The following is a 22,277-nucleotide window of genomic DNA, read 5'->3' on the forward strand; positions in this document are numbered from 1 at the left end:
ACATATTAATAAAACAAGGTGACAAACTATTTCTCGTCTGGAAATAATAAATCTTTAACAACTCTTTCTAAATAGAGAACACTACACTGAAACCAAAATCATTGATATATATATATATATATATATATATATATATTATATATAACTTTATTTCCTCCAAACACATGAAGAGCTGAAACAATAATAAGACACAAAGTAAGTTCACAATTATTTAAAAAACGTTATATGTATACATAGTACACTATCTTTCACTTCTTTAGCGATCGACACAGTAAACATTTAAATGATAAACAGAGTAAAATTAATATACGCATGTATTTGAACTATTATTTATAAGCATGGAATTAGATTTATATTGTTAAGGAAAATAAATCTTCTACAGGTCAATGAAACAGAAACAAATACGCATGTGGTATGCAAATTAAACATAAAATATCATAGTGCACCAATATATAAGGGGATGAGTGAATACTCAACGAAAATACACATGTATTCTTAAACCAATGCTGTTCAAAATATACCCAAAATATGGCATTCTATGGACGAAAACGAAATTATAGAATAACTTCTGATTACTGACGATGTACTCATAGCGGATTGCGGTAAGATTGATAGCAACATAAGAAACAGACTGGTTAACAAGTTACGAAAATACATTCTAGAAAACGTTGTCATAAGTATTTACGGCCACAGTTCCCGAGCAAGTTTGTTACTGTTTAACGTATCCTTTCAGCCCGCGATATAACGTTTTAAGCATTGTAAAGTTTGCTGCGCCTGCGTTTAGGAACGTTTGACACATAAATAAGTCTGCTTGTTAAAATAAAATATTTATGACACGTACTTAAGATGCCCACACTTTTTGAAACTAAAGCTAGATATCAAATAAATCAGGTTTTAAGTTTCGCATTCATTCATCATCCGAAATATATTTTAATTCTGTTCGTGTTTGTCTGTGAAAATGCTTGTCCATAGCTACTTCAGCACTTTAGTAATATCCCTTCGGTGAAGATTGGCAGTTCTTTTACTGAAATCAGAGTAACATTCGAAGAAACCAGCGGGTTTTCTTCTATGCTCGGGCGCGCATAGGCGGCTCCGTTGGTGCCTGGTTTAGCAGAGACGCCATTCAGCCAGAATGTCCTGATGATGCCTTTTCCCTGCATATTATTAACAATAATTATACTTGTTCACAGTTAGGCATTGGAACAAATACGTCGCTTCATCATGTTCTATTAATGCGACAGTAATGCAATCTAGTATTAAACCGTGTTGTCTGAAATTCATGTTTGGATGAAATAATATTTCAAATGTTTTTTCTCTTTAAAGTATTAAGTAAAGTATACATGCCGGTGTTATTACTAGTAAAACATGTTTTACTGTTTCCGAAATTTCTCAAAATTCAATATCTAAAATACAAATATGCACTTCCTCTGATTATAACAATGTCGCTATTGTTAACTGATTTTTTAATGCTAGTATCGCCTTGCGTCAGAGAAAAGACACTTTTTACCATGACTTCCTCGGCGCCTCTTTCTGTTATGATGAACCCTCCGATTTGCATGAGCTTAGCAGCAGAAGACTCTGTCATCTGTATACGCGACGCTACATACACATTAAATGCTGCGTTCAACAATACACACGTTTATTGTATAACAACTAACTTTTTAAACAATTGGAATTTTATGAATAAAAATATTTTAGTGATATTTGACACATAAACTATTATCTTATCAATCTTTGATGTCAATAACAGTTACGAAAACGGAAATAATAGGGAACTACCAGCTATTAAAGTTAAAACGAGTAGGTGATAAAATAACGCCTTCCCCTTAAGCGATAAATGATGGGAAATACCGCACTTCGTTTACTTGTAAGACAATATGTGCATACGCCCTATATTTACTTGTGAGGCAACAATATCAGTTTACGTCACCCTCTTATATAAAAAAAATCTCCATCTTCTAACGATTGCGACAACATAAACTTCACACCCTTCTCTTACCCTTGAGAAAAAAAACTCTCTCCTTTTATTTCTTAGCACAGATTATAATACGTTCCCTCACTTAATTGTCAGTCGGTATGAAAGTAAACCTCTTTTAACCTGTAAGAAAACATGCAACTACCCTATCCTTTTATGTGTATGAAACTATGAAGTAACGCCTCCTCTTTGAAGTGAAACAATATGAAACAACAACCTCCTGTTTCGTGTGAGAAAATATACAATTACCTGCTCCTTTTTCGTGTGAGACAATATGAAAGTATTTGAAAGACAACATGAAATATCGCCCCTCTTACGTGTCATTAAGTAGGCCATTAAGCAACCCTACAACGTCCCTCTTCTAACGAATGTGACAATATGAATATACACCCCCCTCCCCCATGGCGTGTCATGCAGTATGAAATGAATGCTCCCTATTAAATTTAACACGATATGACAAAACGTCCCCTCATACAAGTCATGCAGGTTAAAATGAATGCTTGCTGTTAAGTTTAACACGATATGACAAAAGGTCTCCTCATACGTGTCATGTAGTTTGAAATGAATGCTTGCTGTTAAGTTAACACGATATGACAAAAGGTCCCCTCATACGCGTCATACAGTTTGAAATTGAGCACTGCTTGTAAGTGTGAGTCAATATAAGATAATATCGTCGTCTATATGCGTTTTGAGGCAATGTGCAATAACGCCATCCTTTTACTTCTGAGACAATATGCAATAACTTCAGGCTCTTACGTGAGAAAATATGAAATTACGATCATGAAATCAAGATCATGTTGATTGCCATATAATACTTTTGAGATTAACCTACTCCGACATAATTAGTTGACACTTATGAATGGTTTTATGGCTACCTTTTACCTAAAAAATGTCTGTTTCTTAAGTGAACTTCTGACATGAATTTTTGACATTACTTTAAATTATTAAAATGAATGGGAACCTTAGAGTCCAGACAAACGCTAATTTGAAAGACATGTGTATTCACCTGTTCACCATGAGTTGTGTGATTTTGATTGTTCATGGAATAGGAGGAGGCATTTCGTGTTTTTTTTGCTAAAAACTGGCGGTTTAAGTACTTACGTAGTCCCGTGGACGCTATTCTCGAGGCAGTGTTGACCGTGTCACCGAAGATGCAATACCGCGGCATCATCAAACCAACCACGCCTGCTACCACCGGCCCTGCACGTAAGGTGGACAATGGTGTGAGCAAAATTGAATTCAGTGATAATCAGTACGTTGCAAGCTTCAAAATTAGATATCACTCATAGTTCTTGTTTATTCTAGGATGTTTGTATAATGACTTGAAAATATTAATCAGATTAGAAACACAGTGCTATGGTTAAATTTTTAACTTTTTACTGATAAATAAATACAGTTTTCTGTCGGCATGTTGGAGCTAAAGAGGATATATGCTCGAGAGCTTATAAGAAGGCCATGCGAAAATACATTTAACAAATAAAAAGGTTGGTAAATAGATATGCAAGTTTCTCGGTGACTGATTGCTTGTATGAGTGATAAATCATCTATATATTTTTTCGCATAGGTGGTCGACTGTGGGGCATGATGACTACTAGTATATACGTATATATGAATATATACGCGTGAATTAGTTTCTGTGTAAGTATATGTGTGTTTGTAGGTGTGTATATGGGTATAGATATGTACATATGTATTTGTATATACATAGAGATATATGGAAATACATTTTGACTTTATAATTATCTTTCTAAATCTTATGTGAGCATTTAATATTCGTTCAGGAAACAAATCCCTATGATCAACTATATATACGCTTTTCGTAAAGGTGGTCAACAAAGGGGTAATACAAAACATAAAACTTAATCTTTAACGAAGTGTAACATAGATGGAGTAAATACATTTATATGATATCACCTTAACATATAAAGAGTTCCCAACTCTAAATATAGATAAACCTATTTAATTACGATTGATTTTCTGACAACTTTTTTGTATTGTTATTTCACACGAGTTTGCTCCATTTTATTTAATTTAAAAGAGACGTTAGGAGCATATTTCTTTTTCAAGCACTGATCCTGTTTTGTATGTAGTGGTATATATAGTATAAAATTATTATAAATATTTATCTTTCAAAACATAGTTACATGATATTGTAATATTTATTGCAATTATAAAACTATGTTGAACATTATGTGGTTATTAGTAGTGCTGCAGCGAATCCAAAATTTCAATCGGATCCGAATTCGAATCCAAAGGCTCGGATATCGAATATCGGTTCGAATCCTAATTTGAAAGTAAAAATACGCAAAATAAATTATAATTTATATTGATTTAACCAAAATTATGTTTTGAAACACCAGAACGTATATATTTCTTATAAAAAATGGTAATGAACTTTTATTATTATTATAAACTTTACAGTTACTAATATTAATACTACTTTAGCAGCATAAGTAGATGCTGCTGCAGCCGCAACAGCAGTAGTGGAAGCAGAAATAACGACATCAAAAACAAAAACAAATACTCAGTATATGAAAAAAAAGGACTAACGTTGTTCGAACAAACTTCTATACCCGGGTCCAGATTCCGCAAATTTCTCAAAATCGCACATACACAAAAAGTGTCAGCATTTTAACAACAAACATTAATAATAATGTCTCATAAAAAACACATCTATGTCAGTCAGATATAATATGAATAACGGTGTATTTTATTTTAACAAGCAATAAACGCATCACACGCAATCTGCAATAAGTATCAATAAAATACTTTGTAACGACCACTTATAAACCAGAACTAATATGCTGATAAAACCCGAAATGCTTCCACACCGAGGATTTTAATTGTTTAGGTGCATCGTGAACTTTCTTCAGTGTCATTTTGCACCATCGAAAACGAAAGTAGACTGTGTGGTACCATGTTTTTGTCGAAAAAGTAGCGAAAATCGTGAAAAACTACGTACCAGTCAGCCTTTCAAACAGAAAGAAACAATTTAACGAAAAGTATAAGGGCGAAAGAAACAATTACAGCAAAGGAAAGGTTAAACTCAAATAAGATCCGGATTCGAAACCGATTTTACCAATCACGGTTAGATATGCGAAGCCTCGTTTGGATCCGCGAATCTCGGATATTTTGGATATCCGTTGCAGTCCTAGTTATTAGGTATTAACTACCATGTGGCACTCTCACGAAAACAGTTTTATTTCGTGTATATTTAAATTAATCTTTGTTCGATATGATGTATTTTATATTTATTTCAAACGCATGCTGTTATTGTATATGTTTATTTATGACGATGAGCTTTATATGCTTAAGTCTAATAAAATATTATGTTCTGTTCTGATAAAGTGAGGCGTGCTTATAAGTGAGAATTCGTGTAAACAATTAAGCCATGTGTGTGAGCGTGTGATTATGCGAGTGTGATTTGATGATTGTGCTTGTTAATGATTAAGAGTCTGTTTGGGTGTGTTATTTATCAAGCAAGTGTATGATATTTCAGTTGGTTGAGATTATTAATGACGAATGGAAGCGATCCATTAATCGATAAATTAAAATGTTTGGTTCCTCATGTCATTAATTGCATTAAGCAACTAAAATTAATGTATAGTATATCCTTCTCTGACCTGATATCGATCGGTTAAAACAACGAGTAAAAACACTTCTTTAATAATGCAAACAATTCAACAATAAATGATTAACCTTCAATAAGTTATTTCATTCCCGTTACATGCCCAATATGTTTATTTACAGCGTGCTATACCACACAAAGCCGATATACCCATTCACAGCTGCAATATCATGCATTACTAGCGAGGTGTCCTTGTACCATGATGTCACACCGACAAAAGTGAATACTCTATTGTAAAAGAAATAAGGACTTCTAAACTTTAACATTTGATTCACTCACCATATTGTTTAGAAACTTAAACAGAAATGTCGCTTTATCATAAATTATATTTACAATCACAAGTGGTTAGCGTGTGGCTATGATATTAATTAGTGAAAACATCATTTTGAATGATAAATAATCATATTATAACGAAAAATTAAATTTTATGAAATAAAAAAATCACTATCAACTATAATTATAACAAGGTATGCAACTCAAAATCACCCCAAAACGGGGTGCATCGCTTTGAACAGCCATATCTTCATCAATTATGCAGCGATTTTCACGATCTCGGTCTTATTCAACGCAGAAATGAATTTTTATTTTTAAACAAACGAGTGATTTCATTGGTCCAATGCGGAGGTGTGTCTTTACAACTGGAGATTTCATTCATAAAGACTGCATGATCATTGTCAACTGGGTCATGCGAGTTGTGTATCGTGTTATTTCTTAAAAGTTGACCCAGGATTTAAAAAGATATTGCAAGACATATACATTTCCAGAAAGGTAATTCATTTCTGCGTTGAATAAGACCAAGATCGTAAAAATCGCTGCACAATTGATGAAGATATTGCTGTTCAAAGCGATGCACCCCGTTTTGGGGTGATTTTGAGTTGCATACCTTGTTATATATATATTTGATAGTGAATTACTTTTTTCAGAAAAGATAATTTTTCGTTATAATATGATTATTTATCATTCAAAATGATGTTTTCAATAATTAATAGCATAGCAACACGCTAACCACCTGTGTTTACAATTTAACAAACTCCAATTCAATTCAGCCATTCTCTTTTTGAGCAAAATGGAAACATACACGTGCTCAAGAATTTAATAAACACAAACGTTGGCCATGTGTTAAAATAAATGTTGGCATGTTACTATTAAACATTTGATGGCATACTCGTCAAAGCGGGACGGGTTATTTCCACTGAACATGTGTATATCGCCTGACACGATGTGCGCGACATATTCTTATGCTAGAATTTGTCATGCCGCATTTTCTGTAAATGGCAAGAAACTGTAACTAATGTTTTGAAAATAAATCAAATAAATGAAACTGTAAACACTAATGTAGTGCAGTCGTGCGCTTCAATTTATGTGGACATTTAATGTCGAGGACCAATACAAGAAATGAACGATGGGTTAAATTGGATTATTGTGTAAAAGTATAATTCTAAAATGCAATAATACCTATTTTGTTCCTTATTTTGGTATTGTTTGTATTGATTTTCAAGCGGATTAATGTAAGTTAACAAAAATGTGAGGAGCGCATGCGTGTGACGTCATTTCGAGAGCGTCGTTCTCAATGTGAACAATTGCTCGAACCAGGACGCGCTCGACACAAGGGCACCGTACACTATGTTTATTTTGTCAATAAAGAAGCATATAATATAATATAATAATATAATTATGTGTATTACGTGTAAACATATGAATACACATGTACTTACTCACAGCGTTAGTTATTATTTGATTTGTGTTTCACTGTTTTGTGATTTGTAATTTACTTATATTACATGTTTTGTTCTTAACGCTTTTTTATCTATAGCTTTATGTGTGATCAGTATTTACGCACCAGTGTTGAAACCCACTCGCAAACTAATTTTCTCATTACGTATATTCGGAATATGTAGTGTCTCTATGGTTGCGAGTAAATCAATCGCCAATTTTGCAATCTCTGTCACGTGTTTCTCGCCGTTTCGTTTTGGTAATCCAGAAGCTATCATGTAACGGTCTCCTGAAATTAAAATGAAATATTGGTAAGATTCAGGGTGAATCATACGAGCTTCAATCAAACGTACATCTGTATTTAAACAGAAAATGAACAAAAACTACATTTGATAATTTAATTTTAGTATACTTTATCAAAATAAAGAATAAGTCAGGCATATAAAATTAAGACATCATAATATTTTGACATCTGGTGTGATTACATTACGCATTGTCCGAATGATTAAAAAGTTCTCAGAAGTATTGCAAATACATGTTTATTTGCTGACCATACACAACTATGCGAAAATTATTACTTCCACAACATAATGTGCCAAACTGGTTGCAGTTTAAATAAGAACTATATTTTACCTTGTTGAGCTGAGACTTGGGGCCGTTTTTAAATTATAAATGAACAGGTGCAAGGTTTGTTTTGGTCTTCGTACATCGACAAACATTCGAGTATCATTTCAGATTAATAATTTACTTGTATTCCATAAACAATATGCACATATATTTTTGCTATTATGGATACTAGTGCATTTGCAGCAAACGAGGTGTCGAAGTGTAATTTTAAAACTATAACTATAGAGCAAAGATGAATCATTTCATGCAATAGGTTGACACGATGAAATTCACTTTTTTGTAACTAATATAAGATCATAAATATATATAATGTGTATAATAATTTTTTTGTACCTAAATACTGACGAATATGGATTAATGTTTCCTATGCATTGTTTATGAACATTTAGTTACGGTGACTGAAATTCTGAAATATATGCAAGTACTATTTAACATCATCTTAACGTTTCATTACAAGTTTTTGCCACGTATTATCACTAAAATAAATACAACTCATCATTCGACGTGTTTTTATTTGACACGATATTAATAATCACACATCTTGTCGCTACATAAACATTGAACTTGCCATGGTAAATATAAATTTTTATATGAACAATATTCATCAGAATTGTACACTTTATTGCATTACAAGATTTCATTAAATCATGAACAACCATTACTGGTTAAAGAATAATCTGTGGTGTGTTGTTACAGGCCAATGACAACAACTGTACCAACACATATCACAACCATTCGTTTTGGGGTAAATGTTCGTGGTGCAATGTTTTAATATGCATATACTTTTTTTATTATCGTTACTTATTACATTTAGTTCATATGCCAATTAATAAAACATACACTATCTTACTTTACTTTCCCTTTATCATACTGTTGATCTGGACGGTTACCAGGCCGTGAACGAGTGAAGGCCGTCATCAAATCAACATGTACAGTAAACGGCTGATTTAAATATACATCGGATTGTATCAGGTCTTGCACTTAATTGTACATACCAATTGTTTCAGCTTTGTAAACGTCGAATTCTTCCAGCCGCGCATCAATAGTCACGTAGAGTATATTCAATAAGTTCACCATTTGCATCGGCGTTATTACACTGCGAAAACAAGACATCATATAGTGGCATCGATTAGCATAAAAGAGATCATTATATTCGCATTACTTAATACCCCAAAAGACTGATGGACTCATTACGTACAGTGTCACGAACAAAACAAGATTACCTGAATTACTAGATATCCAAGTAGTTTAGTTCATGAATGCTTATTTTTGAAACGAACATATTTGCCAAGTAATAAAATATGTTCTTAGAATATTTTTGTAACAATCGCACCTTGATAGGGCAGTAAATCCAACAACGTCTGAAAACATAATGGTCGCGGAATTATATGACTCAGGTAACGCGCTCCCGTCTTTCATGAGTCGCTTAGCAACCGTTCTTGGCAAGAGCTGGTTCAGAAGCCCCTCAGTTCGCAGTCTCTCCGCCTCTAGCTCGCAAGTTTTTTCCTTTAATTCTTGCGAAAAGTTCTGTATCTTTTGGACTATGTTTCGGACCAGGATGACGATGATAGGCATTAACACTATAGCGATGACGAACTCCAATACGCTAATCGTTAAAGCTTCGTGTACAGAAGAGTTTTCATCTTCAGCTGCCTACAGTAAATACGCATGTTTGACGTAAGCTTACCTAACCAAACCGTGTTATGTTTACATAAGCTCATAATAAAATATGTACAAATTCCGCTGCGACCTTATAAACCATTATTAATTCCTTCCTTTAACAGTATAGTTACGACAAAGGAATTTACCATTCAAAACGTGTTTGCTTTCTACACAAACCTATTTAAACACTCGAACTAAATCATGCATGGATTTTAAAATTATGTTAAATGTGAGCTTGTGAAAAGTAAACACTCTAGAAAATTTAGCCAGCCGCAGTGTTAATGAAGTTCATATGTGACTACCTTGTTGAACACCACACATGCGTGCAGTGCAGTAACGTCATTTCGTGCAATGTTATGATGTCATTTGATGTTAGTGTTTTGTGTTTATTTATTTTTTGACGTTTGAAACTAAGACAGGGAAAATGTACACATGAATTTACTAAATGTAAAACCATAGGAGTGGTGAACACTACTAGGTTGATTTACAAGTTAATTTGTTCGGCCCAAACATCTTAACCAGTCGTCAAGGCTCATAAATACGTATGTATTCAACATGGCAATGTTATTTTCTTTAAAAGTGCGTTTCTTTTTGTGTTAGAAAACAATATAAAAACAACATCAGCGTATTAAACAATTAGAGGTACGGAGTATGTAGACCATATAGTGTTTCTGTGAAAATAAATTCCATAGCTTGGTTGCGCATGTCTTCCTAAGGCTACATAACATAACTCATATTCAATTATTTCAACACATTACACATCATTCAACCAAAACAATTAAATAAGTTGTAAAGGGTCTAGTGCATTTGTTATATGTCGCATTCTTTGACAATTGATTCTTTTCTAAATATTACGGATCGCATATATTTATATGGTTTCGCTCTATCCGGTAAAGCCGAAGCCGCACTTGGTGTGAATTGGAATACATATCCATGGCAGCACCATTTGATAAAATGTTTATATTCTTATGGGTGCTTTCAAACAGAAGTCAAATCCAAATATAAAACTTTTAACATACAGTTTTCTGTTTAGCTTGAACCTTTATAATGATTTGAATTGTACATACCTGTATGATTTTGTTTGCTAATCTGTCTTGCACAATGTTCAGGATATTTATATATTCCGTCATATTGTCGAACCAGACAGCTCCAGCCGCGACAGAAGGCTCCATTGCTGCATTGTCTAGAATATGTTGCTGCATCAAGGTGATTCTGGTATTCAACTCAGTTCCTGCAGTGAAATGTATTTCAAAGAAGATACATAGTCGTATTTAAAATCTATTTTACCGTGTGGTTCACCTCTGTCAAATAAACACGTAGTGCAAGAAGCATACACAATAACGTGCAAGTCAATACACAATAAACATAGTATGGCATACCGTCATACAAAGCCTCCATGTTCGAATCTGCGAACTCGGAATACTGACGGCTCTGCTGTAGGAAGTAAAGTCCCAGAACGCGCTTCTCGTTGTACCACAAGAGGTCATTGCTTGGGAGTTGACCTGAAAAGCAAATTTTACAAACAAATGTTTAAATATTTCCTTGTTCACACTTATCAAGAAACCAATGTTTTGCAAAAGGTCATTGTTCGGTCATATACATTATTAAACTGATGTGTTCACAAATTGATGCATTGATGATTTTATAATTGTCTTTAAAAAACTATATTTCCTGCTTTCAAATATTTGCTTATATTTAAGGGTTCGTAAAATCGCACTTTGCTTGGAACAAGATAACCTGTTGACTAATTGCTTTACTATTCACCGGAACGTATTTCTTATGTTGCTTACACAATGTATACATAGATGCATAATCTCTTATCTATAAGAAAGTTCCAAGCAACTAGATATCATTTGTTAATCGGATGTGATCTTCGAGTTTCGAGGCATACTTTGTTATGTTTCATCATCGCGTGTCTAGACATAATGCGTTTGCTACTTAACAAACACTTTTATAAAGGCGAAATGCTTTCCTTTGGTGACAAAATGCGGAAGTTAAGTCTGGAAAGTGTGTTGGTATTTTATTATAAACTAACATAATGCTTTGTTCACTTTTTGTTTCCAATCTCTGCCTATTCATTGGCGTAGATTATCACAAATGTGTTAATATATTAGACGTATAAGCGTAAATACAAACGTTGTTACTACCTTGTGCAAAGTATGTGCTTCCTAATGCCCGTTCTATGCCGGCCTGTTCCTTGCTAATCATCAGTTTCTGGTATGACACCAAGTCAATCCAAAAGTTGAACGGCTTACGAAGGTTTAGACTCCGGCCTATCATAGCAATGAAGGCCGCGTTAACCTCGCTGTAGAATTCGATCACTTGTTTTAGGTTCGTGTTAAGGGGGTCGAGGTTGGATCTAAAGTCCCTGATACGACGTTGAAGAATGACCTTCGTCTAAAAGAATATTCCTTTATTACACAATCTTCATGTTTGAATCTATGTAAATATACGCTCCATTGTTAATCAAACGATTCCTAAATTAATACAGGGTGGATTATAAATACACATGTTTAGAGGTATGGGACGAGTCTTTGAATTCAATACTGCTCCAGCAGCTGGAGTTTCACTTCTTTATTGGCGTCGCTCTAGAGAGCGGCGACTAGTATGTTATGCATTTATTTTTCGCTTATGGGAGGAGAAGTTATTTTACGGATCAAGGTTTATATTTTGTTTTAAGAATATCTTGCATAGTGGTGATTTTTTTTGGTGTAAATTAGTGTAAATAAGTACTGCATTTGTGCCTATTACATTTATTAAAACATTTATTGCCAATAATGCCAAGCTAATTATTTTAATTAATAACTGATCCACAACTGATCACAGGGGAAATATCACAGGGACTGGGCAAATACGCGAAACTTTCTGTTTTTTTTATAAAAACAAAACATAATCAAAATATATTTATTTTGTGGTTTTTCTAATTTGCTTATTTAGTGGAGAATCAATGTAGTACGATATTTGACGACCTATCGCGCAAGCAAGTTTATTGGAAGGCGTAGTGGTACGAAAACGTACAATGAATTAGTTTATTAATAGACATATAATAACGATCGCTATACACAACTTCACCAAATAGCAGTACATAAATGATGTCAGCCGGAATAGCTCAGTTGGGAGAGCGTTAGACTGAAGTTGTTTACGCAACAATCATCTAAAGGCCCCCGGTACAATCCCGGGTTCCGGCACGAACGGAACAGTTCGGCTGCTGACATTTTTTTTTCAGTCAGGTTAATAAATATAATAAAGCTTTATTTTATGTAGACATTTTAAAATCCATTTTATTACAATTGGACATTTTTATTGAAATTAATGGATGCCGCATGGTGACAACGTTAATTAAAATTTCTTACATCACTTTAATATCTTATAAAAAAAAATACACGTGTTTTTATATTAACAAATAAATGCAAACAACATATCTATTATCCATGTATTTTTATGGTTGTCTATCATAGGCCCTAAGTACTATCCCTACCACATATAGAGCGCGAAACACGACACGTATTATTGATTGTAACAATGAGTTGTGATAAAGGAAGCAGCCGCTTATCAAGGAGGAGCTGTGTCCCAGCAACCCGTTTACCTAGAGTCAAGCACTCCTCGGAGTTTTTTTTTAAGAACCACATATAGAGCGCGAAGCGCGACACGTATTACTATCCAGGTGGTATGGGCCCTTTAGCATAATCCGACCATTACGTCCATAGTTATCTTCCTCAGAATTTGAGAAATTTTATAATCGTTGTTCGAAGTCCAAAATTTTCATCCGATTGTTACCAAACTTGCACAGTTTTTTTTTAATCAATGAAGACCCAACCCAAACTCTATATGAGCAATATCGGACCATACGTCCAGCATTATGTCTATTTTAATTTAAAAATAAAAGTGGAAAACTGCTTGGTTTGGTGATTATGTCAAAAATTTTCATTAGATTCTTTCCAAACTTACAGTGTCTTCATATCAATGAGCATTTTTACCTCACTTAAAATGAGAAACATCGGGACAATAAGTCCAGATTTTTTTTTCTATTAAATTTGACAAAATAAACAATTTCCACTTATTAAAAAGATTTCACAACTTTCGTCTGAATCTTTCCAAACTTGTTAAGTGTTTTAATATCAGTATTACTCGAACCCTATTGAAAATGATGACTATCGGAGCAATAAATCTATTATGATCTTTTACTGAATTTCAAAGTATTGTGAAATGCAGCTTCTTTATGCAATTTACAGTTTTTATTCAACTTTTTTTCAAACTTTTACAGTGTTTTCATATCAATGAGTACTCAACCCTATCGTAAATGAGCAACGTAAGAATAAGTTCAGAATCATCTCCCCTTGAAGTTGAGAAAAATATGAATTTTCGCTTACAAGATGAAGCAGATGTTTTAAAACCTACACAGTTCTGTTCTATTAATGAAAACTGCACACGGATGCCAGTAAAAAAAGGAAACCAATGTTAATAAAATGAACTTTGAAATAGTTGGGGGTTACAACACAAATCATAGATAATGGTTATTTGGGGGTTATAACACAACATCATAAATAATGGTTATTTGGGGGTTATACCACAAAATTATAGATAATGTTTATACCAGTATCTTTTTCTATTTTGTTCAAAATAATCGGCCAATATATTAATATTTACAGTAGAAAAAAAAATCGTTCCATGTAACGTCATTGAGTGCCTTTTAAACTGAGATTCCCGATGCCCTTTGATGATTTGCATCAATACTTATCTTGTATTTATAATACAATGGAAAATAATTACATGCCAGCAAAATTGGAACTCAATTCAATACTTACAAATGGGCCTGCCGTTAATAGGGTGTTATTATTAAATATGGCATAAACATAATAATGATATGCCCTGCATATAGGAACATCAAATGTACCTAATATTTGTTTATACATATTATGAATATAACTTAACTTACCCATTGCTGTACAACTCATGTAGTGAATATTTAAGCAGCCATAATTTAATTTGCATGTGAACTGGTTCATTTCACAGAGCATCATACAAACAAAAGACATAGCTGTTTAAAATCATTTCATCCGTTTAATGCAAAGTCCACTGTTGTTGTTGTTGTTACTGCATTTTATCTTCGATTTTATGTCATTATATCTAAGTGTGTTCACACGTATTACACTAACATAATGTTAAGTGATCATACCTTGTCATCTTCGTCGTATATCTATTTTAATATGCCTAAATGAGTGCATTTTCGTAGGTGATTGTCAGACCATTCTCATTTCTGATCTGGTCGCAGCCATTTGTCGCGTTGCATTATGGTCAGGTTTGAACTATTGTCTGCGGTGAACTAAGCATGAAACAGGTTATTTTTAGATATGATGTAATCTCTGTTTTATACTTGTTTCCATCTTTCTAAGCGCCCATAGATTGTTTTACATAAATTTTTGTTCAAAATCCAATATGGCGGTGTCTTTTGGCGTGATGTCATTTCAATGCATTTCGAGCGTTCATGACCACTTTTTGTGGTCAATCGACGTCACTGACCCATTTTTTGGGGCAATGACCATTTATTTTGGGTACATGACCAGTAATTTTGGGGCAGGCGACCAAGAATTCTTGGTCGGGCCATACAAACTGGGCATTGACCAACCTTTTGGGTCGCTCGAGTATTTAATGTTCCAGTAATTCAGTCAGGCCATAACATCAAGGGCATAACATCTTTTATTAAATATTCAGAAACTTGTAAGAAAAACTTAATATAAACTAAATTCATATTAATTGCTACTGTAACTAAATAATAGACTTTAACCCAACAAAGATATCTTATATTAATATATTAAAGATTGTTTATTTATTTAAAACGTATACTCTTGTGGTGAATGAGTGTTGGACACATGCGTGAGAGAATTGTTCAAAATATTTGACTTATTTCTGAGAAATCATTGTATTGTGTGGTGTATTTGAACCGTTAAGAAATTTACACTGTTAATGTTTACGTTGTGTTAATGAAAATATAACTTCTATGAATTTCGACATTAAAGAATAAAAGATTAATGAAGTTATAAAATGACTTGTTTTCCTCGTTTTAGTAAATAAGCGTAAAAACCACATTATTATTATTGAACTATTATTGAATTATTCCTGACAAGAATACGGAACAGTTGGCTCGCAACAATATCATGATATACAACCTGAAAGACCGCGTTGGAATCGATGCTGACCCATTTGGACAGACCGTCAAATGCAGTGTCTGTTTCGCGATAGCAGTTGGGTAGACGCGTGCGTACAAAGGTGTCGCCGTTAGAGGACACGTAAAGGGCAGTGGTCCCCCGCTCTATCTGCATGGCGTGAACAACGGCACTGATCTCTACGCTGAACATGATACTGTCCTTCACTTCGCGGTTAAGTTGTACAATCTGTAAAATATACTTTATCTAAGATTCTAACACGGCACGCGACTTGTTTTCTATAGACTAAGAAATAAACCAAGTGTGGGTTATTCTGCAATAACTTATGGGCGGAGCTTAATGTTTCGAGAATAGTTCCGAATAAATAAAGAAAATATTGCAGTAAAATGCACATGCTAAAAGCCGCTCTAAAAGAATTGTAATAATTGTAGTGCTCATGTATATAATGAAATGAAACAACAAATTGTATATTTGGTGATAAGTGGCATAACCACGCCTACAAAAAATGTTATTTGTTAGGAAACGTAATTCAGAAAACATTTATAGCATGTCAGCTTTTCAGTAGCATCAATAAACGTGACTTCATTAAGTTTCTTCGATTGTTGTTTTCAATGAAAGTGACGTCATTTGCAAAATATTTATGCATGAAAACGACATAATATGTGTGTACAATTCAATGACGTCACTAAAAAGTGAACTTTGTACTAAGAACGGCGGGGTATTGAAAAATATAGTTCACGCCCTGAAGCTTTAACCAAATCAATCAGAATCGTGTTAGAATCGAAATAATATTTTTCTATGATGGTTTGTTGTCGAATTACCCACAGTAAGTTGTATAGATGCGTGTTATCAAATCATTCGTGCTTCGCACTCGTGATTTAATTCCTACGCATCTATACTCCTTACTGTGGGTTATTTGACAACAAACCATGATAGAAAAATATTATTCCTGCAAAAAAATCTGGGTTTTGTTTTTTATAAATTGCATATCATTGTGACGTGATTGCATATACGTTTTTATTCACAAATTAAATCTTAATTCAATAAGAAATATTTTGAAAGTTCAATATAACTTTGTATACAAAAAATGTGGAAGGAATATTTATTCTACAAACTGTTATACATTTATTGTGTTTCTCTCCCTTTGTCCTGTCTTCATTAAAAAATAACCATAACGTTGTTTGCTTGAAAACTCTCGTAAGACTGATCATTGTTTCATACATGAGACCACTAAAAGTTAAATTCTGCCAATCATACCTTTCATAATGTTATTTAGAAAATAATCATGGGATGTGCTTCGTGAAAATTGTAAAATGGTATATGATAAATGTGCAAGAAATTCTTATAACAGAAACATTTATAACGTTTTACTATCGTTGTTTACTTTGGGCTAATGTATTCGTTGATTCCTTTATCGCTGTTGTTAAACGATACATGTGGCTTAATTTGAATATCTTCTTGTTAAGAATGTTTACTTATGGCAGTGTTATTATTTTGCATTGCTTTGATAACAGCATCATATCATTGTGCGTTCCATTCATTAAAACGATGTTTACGTGTTAATTGTTTACACATCATCACTGATGACAAACGGTGCGCGAATTCTCTCGGATATTATCTCTCATCATTGCGAATATTTCATTTCAGGCGATTTTTTCATAACCATATATCATAAATGCTCCACTTTTGATTGTGTATAACACAAAATAAACATTTTAACTCAACAAATCTTTATACACTGTTTAAAGAGGCTTTTATGAAACAATATTATCATAGAGTAAAATGGACATACTCAATCAATATAAATGTTAAGTGCGTCATTCAATAATAAACACGGTTGTGATACAAATAAAGAAAGCTAATTAGAGAGCCTAACGCCGTTGATTAATTTAATCATATTGATTAATGTTTTGTTTGTAATACAGGTATTTGATAATTCTTTTCAGGCTTAGTGTAATACTTGTACAAAGTAACAAACCGCAGTGTCGTATCGGCATGCTTTTAGAACCATACCGATAATGCGATGCCATTGGACCATTGCAGAAAACGATTAGGATCTAAATGTGGTGAAAACTAACAATCCATAGATTTTCTGTTTCAATGTAAGCAATATATTACAAACTGTTATATATGTTGTGCTACATTCGGTTTATTGAACTATCATTGCATAATATAAAGTATTCAAGAAGCCCATTCAAGAAGCCTTAAGCACTTTCATTTCGCTTACTATTTCGTAAAATAAAGTTTATCCATAAACATTCAGTGTTCCTTTAGGCAAAAGCCACAATTTCAAAACAAATGTACGGCTTAACTTTATTGTACGAAATATTTGAACTATATTCGTTGATCTCGAGTATTTATGTTACTTTAACAGTGAAAAGTATTAAATTTATTTTTTTTAAATCGAAACGTTCTTGAGAACTTCGTCGTGCTTTCGAAGCTGCCCAAAGACAATCTCGCGTTCGCTCGTAAATGTTCGGATATCGTAGCCGGAAATTCACAAGGAATATATTGTGACATAAGGCAAATAAAAACGAGCATTTTGTATCGTGCTAAATCTGTGTTACCAGACCACATCTAGCGTTGACATTTTGCTATAAGGAACATTGTTTTTATGTCAAATCTATTGTTCAAAAAAATGTTCACAATTTTCGTTGTTTTTGATTGTTTATGATGTTGATTTTTTTAATATAACGTGTCGATTTGTGGATTTTGCTGCAATGATGAAACATTGTTTTCGTCATAACATAATTAAAAATAAAATTGTATAAATACAAATCCGATTAAGTTAAACGTCATTATTATATGTTTGACAATTTTCATATTTCTGTTTTTTAACAGTGTGTGTATCAGTTAATACGACTTTATTAAAGCGTTATAGTACTATTCTAATTTTTGCTTTGTTGTAAAAAACATGTTTAAAAGCATAATATACGATATTATAATTAAATCAATTCTACATATTTCACGTCAATAAGTAACATACAATAATATATATATATATATATATATATATATATATATATATATATATATATATATACGCATGTGAATTTTACGGTAATTTGTTCCCTTTTAAGTTAAATATGTGAATTAGTGAAGTTCAAGCAAAGCCCATTTAATTCACGTGTATTAAAAACAAAAACTCCGTTTAAAATCATAGTGACAAAAAGGACATTCCCATTAAACGACTTGTATATTATATTAGACAATTCGCTGCAACATAAACACATTTAAAGACTCGCCTTTTTCACTTGGTATCCTGGCCTAAATCTTTGCAGCTATGTATTCGATATAACACGAACATATATTAGTACGCCTAACAAGCAATGCAGGTCACCCGACGTAAACAGGTCAGATCACTTGTTATAACAAAACGAGTGTTACCTTTACTTTTCAATGATACGTTTGCATGCAACATTAATGGATGTCAATCTACAACGTCTTCTGACCACATATACTGATATATGTTTTGATTTCGTGATTTATACCATTTAAAGCAAGGAACACGAGTCTTCACAGAGTCTAAACAGAGAATATCATTGGTAGGGTCAATGATTTTAGAATTTTAAACATCTTGGTTTTATAAATCAATGTAAACGATCACGATAACAATCGAGGTAATGAAGGCCAAACGATTTACGATGAACAGTAACATTTACACCTAATGATCTATGTCAATAAATTATGGAGAGTCGAACAACATGACGAATATGACGACAACATTATTATTGATTATTTGTTTACTCGTATTAAATACGTTCATATTGTTTCTTGATTATTTTAATTTTATTATATGTTTGTTTACGTTACTTAAATTTTATCGAAAAAAATCTTATTCATACGAGTGACTATGTTAAGAAATCAAAATTCCACTGCTATGATGGAAAGCACTAAACACGCTTCAAACATGCTTTGTGGGCAAGGCAACTATTCCCATTCCCCATTCTTGCAAGTCAGAAATGATATCATAAATTATGCATTTGATATTTTGAATGTCGCATCATTTAGGATTACATAATTTGTTTGAATTCCATCTTTGATAGAGTACTTGTTTGAGTGAAGCAGTTCGTTCACTCGTGTAGTTTAATCCTGCAGTCATATATACATCGTTTATTGAACGTCCTAGCTATTGAACAAATTTACAAGATTGCGAATGGAAAAAATACATTATCATTAATGTCAATAAAATAACCTTTTTAATGTGTTTAAGTTTCAACATTACCTGTACGTCACTTGCCACCTTCACCGCATCGCGGACAATGAGAATAATGCCGGGCAAAATGGCCAGCGTGGCCAATTTAAAAAGCTGACAACGGCGCTCTTTAAGCGACCCTCCGCGCCCGCATGGCGTCGGATCCACTTCCGATTCAGTGCGACTTAATGGACAATCAGTCATAGGAGTTCTTGTCCAAGAAAACCCGGTCTCAGGGGCAACTTTGTTGCAATGTGCGTTAACGTTGTAACTCATAATTGCCAATAATGTACGGGCACACAATGAAGCAAATTATTAAAATGACACTTCGAAATAGTGTTTATTGAAATAAGAAAAAAATATGGCAACTTTATGATCAAATTACTTGCTATTACAGTATTAGTCCAAAAACGTCAACGGAGTGAAATTGACAAATAAAAGCTTTGTAGTTCAAATTGTCTTTCCCATTATGTCACATTTGATCACCTTGAGTGTGTGCTCCGATGTGATTAGTGGTGCTATTGCCACACACATATTTCACGTATCAGTTATCAACACAATGTAAATAGTCCATTCTTAAATATGGAGTTGTTCATATACGAACGCAACAAGTTTTTGTACTCAGATTAATACACTTAAATACATATCTATGTATATCATGACATATTTGAAACGTTTCGGTATTATTTCAATATATTACACGCTTCATCATAGCCATAAGCGTATTTCTAGTCGTGTAATTATTTCTGAATTTGTCCGTCATTTTCCTTGCTTCTCAGCTTCAAACAAGCACATGTGTCTTGCCCACTCTTTAAGAAATGCCAAGTGGAAGACTAACCAATATATATATATATATATATATATATATATATATATATATATATATATATATATATATATATATATATATATATATATATATATATATATATATATATGAGAAAGCACGAGCATACACCGATGCCACGTGATCACGTGATCACGCACTATTGAAAAAAGTAATTTATGGTATCAGTCGAACACTAACTTGATACAGAATGTGAGAAAACAGATCGAACAACACGCCATGTTTAACCGTCTGCAGAAACAAGTGCAATAGCCTTACTATACGTGGCAAACAAACAGAAAACACAAATAAGTTTATTCACAATCATTTCTTTTCAAAGTAATGAAACAACCCGAAAATACTGATCGTTAATTGTTCGCGGTATATGACGTCGATGAAAGAGGGATGAGCGTTTTATAATATAATGGTTTATAATATATGACAATTATTAATAATTGATCATACGGAAAAGTTCATGAATTATATCATATTGTTTTTATATACGATACGTATTAAAGCGTATTATATAATAACCTTATATAACAAATACTACAGTGCGTGCGTTGTTAATGAAAACTGTCATACGATCGTGCATGTGTTTTTTCAGAGTTTTTTCAAGATCGGATAATGAAAGAGCTATGAATAAACTACTTAAACACTGCATTCGTTATTGACGTATTATAAAACCATGTTAGTTGTGTATACCCTTACTGTTTGCGTGATAATATATATGATACACATATTGATTGTAGCATGGTTAAAATAAAATGTCAATCTAGCGCCTGTTTAAACTGTATAACTTAGTTCTTTGTTATCGACTTATAATATAAACTTGCACCTCTAGTTAAACTACAGTCCTTAAGTTTTAGCAATTATATATCTCTTAATGACACAAATTCATTTCGATTGGCAAAATATTGTTTAAATGCCATGAACACCGACGTTTCTAATTTTCAAATAATTATGAGTATATACCGGAAATGAGACGTTCAATAATAATCAGTTTTTCATAAAAACTGTGATACTACTGATCTGAAGCCCATGCCTTATGATGAATTTTAATCCATTAGCAAACTTTGTGAACAAACACTGTGTGTGACAAAATATTCCCAACGCCTTTAGTTATGATAAATTGATATGTTCACTGATAAATTGATATTTTCGCAAGCTTAAATACATTTCATTAAACACATTTCGTTAGTTAAGCATTACTTGTTTTCATTTATTTCAGAAAAACTTCAATTCATGCCAATCACTGTGAAAAGGTCCCTTTTAATTAAAACTGTTTTATGTGTGCTATGAAAGTCATTAACCCTGACTATCAAGATAGTATAACTGTTTACTGCTGTATAATCGACAGGAACCTGCTTGTAAATCAACGACAGAGTAGGAAAACGGTTAGCACATATAGTCCAATTGCGTGTGTATAATCTAATTAAATTACTTCAAATGTCATAAACTGAATCGCAACACGATCTGTGCACGTC

General features: G+C 33.0%; 1 protein-coding gene across 1 annotated transcript; it reads right to left on the reverse strand.

Moving 5' to 3' along the window:
* Positions 1-977: 977 nt before the first annotated feature.
* Positions 978-20,168, reverse strand: LOC127881469 (speract receptor-like). Its single transcript, XM_052429371.1, has 11 exons — positions 19,995-20,168; positions 15,773-15,997; positions 11,753-12,002; positions 10,985-11,107; positions 10,673-10,836; positions 9,277-9,596; positions 8,939-9,039; positions 7,444-7,605; positions 3,077-3,175; positions 1,508-1,617; positions 978-1,154 (listed from the first exon to the last, which is right to left on the reverse strand). Exons 1-11 carry the CDS (start codon positions 20,166-20,168, stop codon positions 978-980), a joined length of 1,905 nt encoding a protein of 634 aa, XP_052285331.1.
* Positions 20,169-22,277: the final 2,109 nt, after the last annotated feature.

This window comes from Dreissena polymorpha, chromosome 5, assembly GCF_020536995.1.
Source record: "Dreissena polymorpha isolate Duluth1 chromosome 5, UMN_Dpol_1.0, whole genome shotgun sequence".
NCBI lineage: Eukaryota > Metazoa > Mollusca > Bivalvia > Myida > Dreissenidae > Dreissena > Dreissena polymorpha.